Raw genomic sequence first — 8,484 nt, 5'->3', positions numbered from 1 at the left:
GAGGGTTGTAGATGACGGAGTTTTTAAGAAAAGAAGAAAGAATTCTAATATGGAAAAAAGGATAAATAAACCCCCGAACTGACGTAAATGATATGCAGATACCCTCCGTCATACTTTTGGGACATTGGTGCCCCTATCGTCCAAAAAACTAGAGCATATATGCCCTTCACTCTAACAAAAGACTAAATAGGGACACGTGACACAATCTTATCCGTCGATCCGATATTTAATAAATGTCAGGTTAGTGGATAAGATTATGACATGTGTATGTCCGTTAGTATAAAGGGTATATATGCTCTAGTTTTTGAACGGCAGGGGCACCAATATCCCAAAAAGACGGAGGGTATCTGCATATAATTTACGATAGTTTAAGGGTATATTTGTCCTTTTTCCCATCTAATACGAGTATTGATTTTTAATAATAGAAAAGTATGTTTTGTAAAAGCCAACTAGAAAAATAGAAAGCTCACCTCTAACTAATTAATAAAAAGGAAAATACTCAAATGTCATCGAACTTTGATAAAAAGCTTATCTATGTCATTTTCGTTTGAGAAAAGATTCATCCATGCCATTATTTGTTAACTAAAAATAGTTTTCATTTTGCAAAATATGTTTTTACAAAGACCATAATGCCCTTCTAAATTCCGGATTAGACTTTCCTTATTTAAACATCCCAACTTCAAATGAGCATATCTCACTCATACAAACTCATAATTGAATAAACTCGGCGGCGTTGGAAAGATTATTCCAAGATCTTTCCTATGATATCTGGAAGCACACCTAACTCATCCTGAGATAGGAGTTATGATTGTTTGAAGTTGACCAAAAACTCAAACTTAACATAACTTAACAAATTTTCCAGATTTTCATTCTTTCCAAAAATAACTCTTTCTAATTCTAGCTCTTTCTAGTTCTTTCAAATGGCGAGGTGTTACAATGTGGTCAATTATGATTCGGCAACATCATTAATTAAATCATCATTTTAAAAGGGAAAAGGTTCAAATATGTCATCGAACTTTGAGAAAAAACTCATATATGTCATTAGTTAAAATTTTGACTCATTTATGTCATTTCAATTAACAAATAATGGCATGCATGAACCTTTTCTCAAACGAAAATGACATAGATAAGCCAAACTTTTAGCGAATAACACAAATAAATCTTTTATGAAAATTCGATGACATATTTAAAAACATTTTCATATTAATAAAACTTACTTTATAGGCTAGTCATCTCAAGTTCATCTTGATGAGATAATGTTCCTTGATTGTTACACTACTTAAGTATCGTAACAAAACCTATAAAAAAAATTGGATCGGTCGGTTCGGTTTTATATATTATCGGTTCGGTTTATCGGTTTTTAAATTCGCTAAATCAATAAGATATTTTTTTATCGGTTTTCGATTTATCAATTTTTGGTCATTAACTGTTCGATTTCGGTTTACCCAATAAGAAAATGCTCATAAAATAAATATATGATTTCTCACTTCTCTAACAATTTGACACTATACAGTGAGACAAGCAAATCAACTGTAAATGCTTTGATATAGTGAAACAAGAAATATGATGAGAAATTGCATCAATAAGAGTAGATGTAGTCCGAAGATTACAATAGCATGTTGCAATCAAAACATAATATGGAATTTCTGATGTGAAGTAAAAGTACTATGACGTGTGAAGCGTGTAGACCGTAGTGTAGAGTAATGATATAGTGTCTAGTTATGTTAAATTATTAATATTTAATATTTATGTAGGGTATAGTAGTAACTTACTATCGTCTTAATAGGTTATCGGTTTACCCAATAATCCAATACTAAAAATCGATAGTCCAATAATTTCTTTTATAAAACCATTAAAAATTCGTTAACCCAATAACACAATAGCAATGACCTAATAACATTTTTTTAAGTTCGGTTTTTCACACTCCTACTAATGCGTGTTAATAAAAATTCATGTCATGTAAGAGTCATGTTTATGTATTATGCCTAAAATATATATGTTTAACATATCACTTTTTTAAAAATAATTATAAACTGAGAAAGGCTTACTAAAATTAATTCAGATTGTTGTGAGGATTATCTGGATTCTACTTCTAGCATGTATATCAATTTTGACATGAATAACACTCAAATAATAAAAACAAAAAATCATACTTTTTAATAAAAATTGACTAAAATAAAAATAAATAAAGAAAAAAAATTAGGAGGAGTAACAGGGGATTAGCAGTGGTGAAATTGAAGAATAAGGTGTTCAGATCAACCAGTGGTTTAAGATCTGCAATGGCTCAGCATCCTCAAATAGCCATTCTTGGAGCTGGCATTTTTGTTAAAACTCAGTATATTCCAAGATTAGCTGAGATTTCTAATCTCTTTATTCTCAGAGCTATTTGGAGTCGCACTGAGGTAAATAATGATTTTGCTTCCACTTTTAATATTTTTTCCATTTTCTTGAATTATTGTTCAAAGCTATGAATTGGGTTTTTTGTGGAAAGAGAAGTTCTTCTGTATTTGTGTGGGGATTTTAGTTTGTGGGGTTTGATAAATTGGATCTTTATGTAGTTTAGCTGTGGATTGTTCCTGAATCATTGTTCAAAGCTATGAACTGAGTTTTTGCTGGAAAGAAAGTTATTTCTGCATTTGTTTGGGCATTTTATTTGTGGGATTTGATAAAGATTGGATCTTTATGTAGTCTAGCTGTGAATTGTTCTGTTGATTCCATTTTCTTGAATCATGGTTCAAAGCTATGAACTGGGTTTTTGATGGAAAGAAAGGTTCTTCTGCATTTTTTTGGGGATTTTAGTTTATGGGGTTTGATAAAGATGGGAACTTTATGTAGTTTTGCTGTGAAATTGTTCTTCTTCTTCCAGTTTTTTGGATCATTGTTCAAAGCTATGAACTGGGTTTTTGTGCAAAGGAAAAATCTTCTGCATTTGTATGCATTTGTTTGGGGATTTTAGTTTATGGGTCTGATAAAGATGGGAACTTTATGTAGTCTAGCTGTAGAATTGTTCTTTTCCTTCCAAAAAAAAACACTAGGTGATTTCTTGCCATCTGTCCTAGTTTTGATGGACAAAGTTACCTTATACCTATTGCTTTATTTGAGGTGCTGAAAGCTGGCCCGACACCACTGTCATAAAAAAAGAAGTTGTTTTTCTTCCATTTTCTTAGTTCATTCTTCACAGCAAAACATAGGATTGTTGGACATTTTTCTCGAAAACATAGGATTTTTAGGACCATTCAACCCTAATTCTCGACCTTCACGCCATCCTATCCAAGGTCACGTCCTCGGTAAGCTGAAGCTACGCCATGTCCTACCTAATTTCCTCAAGGCACCTCTCCCCAATACCTTTAGGCCTACCTCTACCTCTCCTCACGCTCACCATGGTAGTTGTTGCATTGACCTTGACAGCAAGAATTGGATTGTTTGGGAACTACAAGTTATAAACTATAAAACTTCTGCTATTTACATGGATTTGTTAGTGGATTTACCTGCCTATTTGATAAAAATGTAAACTTTAAGCAGTCTAGTGTAGCGTTGTTCTTGAAAGCGAAAATTGGGTTGCCGGGGAAATGCCCAATACTTATTTGCTGGTGTTTGTTGTGGATTTGGAAATGAAAACTTTGTGTATTCTAGTTGGTGCGCTTTCTTGAAATAAAAGTTTCAGTCTGATAATATCTACCGAATCTCTTTGTGTACCTTTTCTGTCTATCAAATTATTATTTGTCGTCATCTTTACTTTTAAAGAGTCACGAGAATGTGTATATGTTTGTTAGGAATCTGCCAGAAGTGCTGTTGAAATAGCACAGAAGCATTTCCCAAATGTGGAATGTAAGTGGGGAGATGCTGGACTCGAGGAGATCATTAAGGATAGTTCCATTACTGGTGTTGCTGTGGTTCTTGCTGGACAAACCATGGTATATCTCTCTGTCTTGTCTGTATGCTTTTACATGTCATCAAAGTTCCACATGCTCAAAGTAACTAATGTTGGCCGCTTGTATCTTGTTACCCCCTCCATTTTATTTCATGTCAAGGTGGTTATCACGGAGTAGGAAACTATCGTGATTTCCATTTAAGTGAATATGGAGTATTCTGAGAGGCTCATTTTGTGGACTCTCTGTAATAGTTGGCTGAATCTCTATTACTCAATCCTCAATGTTTCTCCTGAAAGTGATAACCCAATCTGCTTGAAGCTATGTTGCTTGGACTCTTCAAAATTATCAACGGCAGAGTCCGAGCAACATAGGCTTGAAGTAGGAAAGGAAGTGTCATACTTTCATTAAGAGCCTCTAAAAGACAATGAATTGCATACAATAATTCACTAAATTCTTCTTCCTTATGTTGACTTTCATGATATATTTTGTTGACTTAGTTGTTATTCGGTTCAGGACCTTTATAAAGTTGTAACACTTATCTATCAACAAACATAGTTCTTTTTTTTTTGGCTACAATAGGAATCACAGTAAATTGTGAAGAACTTAGAAGTCGTTTGGTGTGAGGAATAGCGTATAATAATCCCAAGATAATATAAAATGTAGTTTCAAAAAAATAAAATGTAGGATTATTTTATCTTGCATTTGGTCGGAGGTATTAGATAGTCAAGGGATTACTTATTCCACCATTTATACTAGATGGGATAAGTTATCCCATATACATGGTGGGATAACTTATCCCGGGATAGTTAATCCCATGATAAACTTATTCCCAACCAAACGATCCCTTAGAGAAACAACAAAAAAGGACATAGTTAAAAGATCATTGATGTCAGGAGTTGCAATATCTGGGATAGGGAAATTTTTATCAAATAAGTCCTGACTGTACTATTTATTAAAAGAAGACCCGAAATCACAAGAAGATTTTCTATCACATGGAAGGGCAAATGTCTTCACTATCAGCATTACACTTAATGAAATGTAGTTATTTCAGAACATTGTGTTTGATATTTGCATCAATTCATGCAGGTGGATATGTCACTGAGGTTGCTTAAGGCAGGAAAGCATGTCCTTCAAGGTAATTGCATAAAAATTTGTGATAAATGGTGTATTTTTTTTAACGCTTCTCTTTTGTACTAATATATTTGGATAAGCTACCTTAAGTAGGTTGGATGGGGCATGGATAGTGGCCAGACATTCTTTTTGAAGAAGTTTATTTTCTATAAAAGTTTCAATGTTTTTTACCTTGTTAATAAAGCAGGACACATACTTGCTTTTAGTGCTCTATGAATGGTTGAAATAAATGTGCTCGTTTCTGTGTGATGTGCAATTAACTAACCAGTGTGTATTTGCATATCCTCTGTTGGCGAAATTGGGATACTCCAGAGAAACCAGCTTCCGCAAGTAAGTAAGATGCAGTTTTATTTCATTGAACTTATGAATGCCGATGTTTCTCTTATCAATTTTATTCTGTTTGAAATGCATTTAACTAACCAACTTCTAGAATTATTCCTATCCCTCTATTAAACTTTTCAACATTAAATGTATTCTGCTAGTACTTTTCAACAATCTAAATTCTGAGGAGCCAATGTCATTTGCTTAGTTTATCTTATACCCGAAAAAGAAAAAGTGAGAATCTATGTTTTTTGTTGTGTACAGCTCCATTTTTTCTTTTGGAACGTCTGAGATTGCATTCCTTCCTCTAAATTCCAAAAGATACATGCAGAAATGGTTCCCATAGGGTCTTGAGTTTCTTGTTGATCCTTTGTCCTTGCCGGAAAAACTAGAGTTCCCTTCACTGTTCTTGGCTTATGCTACTTGAGAAACAGCTACATCTGCAACCAACAAACAGATGGTCTGGGAACTCAGCAAAATTTACACTCAGGAAAGATCTACCGAAGATATTATCTCTCTCCTCCGTATATTACCAGAGTTTGGCATGCTCCTTCTGTAGCTATCCATGTGAAAGAGACATTGATAGTGCTCATGTTCTCGAGATACTAGTGAAGCCGAATAGATTCCGGACTATCTTCCTCTATCCTTACCTTTGATACCAACTAAGAAATAGCTACTTTTCTTGTTAAACCACACGTAATATAAGCCGCTAGAATTGACAGAGAAGTTTGGTGAATCATAATTTAGTCATTTTCTTGCCTGCTGTATGAAAACTGGTACATTTTCTAGATTACATTGCATTACGTGAGAGGGGATTTGGTTGGTTCATTTCAAAAGTACTCCTCAGTCCTCAGCCTATCACTGCAGCCAAAGATCTGGAATTAAGTCAAGGAAAACCAAAGATCATGTTTTCTTTTTTATGATCTACATTTGAATGCATTTCACCTTTATATATCTGAGATTGGTCTGTTTATACAGCTGTGGACGAGGCTGAAAAAGCATTGACTCACTATAATTCTCTTAGCGCCACATTGACTCAGCAACCAATATGGGCTGTTGCAGAAAATTATCGCTTTGAACCTGCCTTCATTGAGGTAATGTTAATGGTGTTGTGATCTTAATTTTCAAATGTGACTAGGCTGGGAATTAATTATTGTCTTATACAGGGCAAGAGGTTAATTTCTGAAATTGGAGAAATGATGAATATCCAAATAATTGTTGAAGGAGCTATGAACAGCTCAAATCCTTACTTCGCCAGCTCCTGGAGACGCCAGTTTGTTGTGAGTTTTTCACTAAATGATATATTGGCTTCTGTATCTTATAAAAAATTAAGAATCGGCTTGACTTTTTGAATATCAATGAGGAAAATGTTCCTTTTAAAAATGGTTTCATTTAGTGTAGATCCTGGTGTGCTCTTCTGTCAAAGTACATGCTAAATAACTTTAAATCTAACATTTGGCACAAATTAGTATAGTGTTGAATAGTTGGAGTCCCGAACCAAAATGACGCTAGAACTACTTTTGTGATGAAAATGAGTGCCAAAAACTAAACATAACTGACGTTCCAAGTTAACGGCTGTTAGGCCATGTTTGACCAACTATAATGCATGAAATTCATGTGTTACGTTCAATTATTTCTGACTGCGTTATTGACCAGATTATCCTGCTACCCGTAATTGGAACACACATAACTTGAAAATTCATGTGTTATATAGTTGGTCAAACTTGGCCTAACAGATGTTAGCCTGGAATGTCAGACTTGGCACATTTACCACATGAAATTCATGCGTTAACGTTATTTTTGTTATTTCGTCACACAAGTTGTTTTTTTGCGTCATTTCGGTTCTGAACTCAAAGATCTTTTGTGTAGTTTTAAGTTCAATGGAAGCATGTCCGTCCTGTGCATTGTCTACTCTCTTTTGGTTTAAAATTATTGGTTGCTCTTTGACAATCTCATTTGATTTCTTCAGGGTGGTTTCATTCTAGACATGGGCGTACATTTTGTAGCTGGACTTAGGATGGTAATCTTCTCGCTTACAACTCAAAGCTTCTTCGATTATTAATAAGAACTAATGTCCTCTCCAAATGAACAGCTTGTTGGATGTGAGATTACATCATTGTCATCCATGAATTCTCATGTGGATAAGACTTTGCCTCCTCCGGATAACATCTCGTCAATGTTGTGAGTTGAAGACTATTATCCTCGTCATACTAAGGATATGATTTAATGAAGTTGAATGAAATCATGATGAACTTTTCTTCTATGTAGTCAACTGGAAAATGGGTGTTCAGGAGTTTTTGTGATGGTGGTATCTTCGAAGTCACCAAAGGCAAGTAATATACTAACTAAACTGTTTTCTCCAGAAAATATTTTACGTGACAAACATAGCTGTAGAGCGGTAATTGCTGATTAATTTATGCTTTTCACATCTTTAGGTAATCTGGCGAGTTGTGGGTTTAAACGGAGTGCTGCAAGTTGACCGTGGTAACAAGGATGGAAAGCATGGCTACTCGGTAATTCGGAAGCTCTTATATAATGTCTGTTTGTGTCGTAATTTTCCTAACCTTTAGAAAAATTATTTTTTGAAATGTTCTAAGTATAAAACGATTAGAGAAAAATACTTAGAAAAAAGTCGCCACTTAATTTTTTGAAGAAATCAAGAAAACTTATAATTTCCAAAGATTTAAACAGAAAAAATCATTTGAAAATACCAAAAAGGGTTCGGGGTTCAATTTACACTTCGAGAAGGGTATAAGCATTCGAAGTGCCCGCTAACATGCGGTTGACCTGCGACTTGACTAAAAATATATATGACTATTTTTAGAAAAAATAATCTAACATAAAAATATATAATAATTTACACTATTTGATTAAGTTTGAAAATATAACTAAGGAATGAACCATTTTATTCTATATTTTTAGAGGAAGAGACCTAAAAGGGAAATATTTGAATTAAGGTGCAAGTGATTAGAAAATAAATAGAAAAACTAGACTAATTAGAATTTATTTAGTTCATTTTAAAATGTATTAAACCAATTAAAGTATGAAAAATCATTTTTTGAATTGATTGACTAACCTTTTTGAAAAAATAACTAAGTAAGTATTTATTTATTTATTCATTTACACTATTAGATTAACTTTGAGAAAATAGTTAAACAAA

At 33.7% G+C, this 8,484-nt stretch overlaps 1 protein-coding gene across 1 annotated transcript in view; it reads left to right on the top strand.

The window, feature by feature from the left end:
* The first annotated feature begins 2,199 nt into the window (after positions 1-2,199).
* Positions 2,200-8,484, top strand: part of LOC102589993 (uncharacterized) — a 10,515-nt gene continuing 4,230 nt past the window's right edge. Inside the window, exons 1-10 of the mRNA XM_006348354.2 lie at positions 2,200-2,402; positions 3,774-3,914; positions 4,959-5,007; positions 5,316-5,333; positions 6,303-6,418; positions 6,491-6,604; positions 7,294-7,344; positions 7,417-7,505; positions 7,593-7,653; positions 7,760-7,837. Coding sequence (XP_006348416.1) covers positions 2,280-2,402; positions 3,774-3,914; positions 4,959-5,007; positions 5,316-5,333; positions 6,303-6,418; positions 6,491-6,604; positions 7,294-7,344; positions 7,417-7,505; positions 7,593-7,653; positions 7,760-7,837 — 840 coding nt within the window. The 5' untranslated portion in view covers positions 2,200-2,279. The remainder of the gene's footprint in view (positions 2,403-3,773; positions 3,915-4,958; positions 5,008-5,315; positions 5,334-6,302; positions 6,419-6,490; positions 6,605-7,293; positions 7,345-7,416; positions 7,506-7,592; positions 7,654-7,759; positions 7,838-8,484) is intronic.

Source organism: Solanum tuberosum, unplaced genomic scaffold, assembly GCF_000226075.1.
Source record: "Solanum tuberosum cultivar DM 1-3 516 R44 unplaced genomic scaffold, SolTub_3.0 scf00098, whole genome shotgun sequence".
Taxonomy (NCBI): domain Eukaryota; kingdom Viridiplantae; phylum Streptophyta; class Magnoliopsida; order Solanales; family Solanaceae; genus Solanum; species Solanum tuberosum.
The sequence above is the reverse complement of the archived record's forward strand: the minus strand, read 5'-3'. Positions and strand labels throughout refer to the sequence as shown.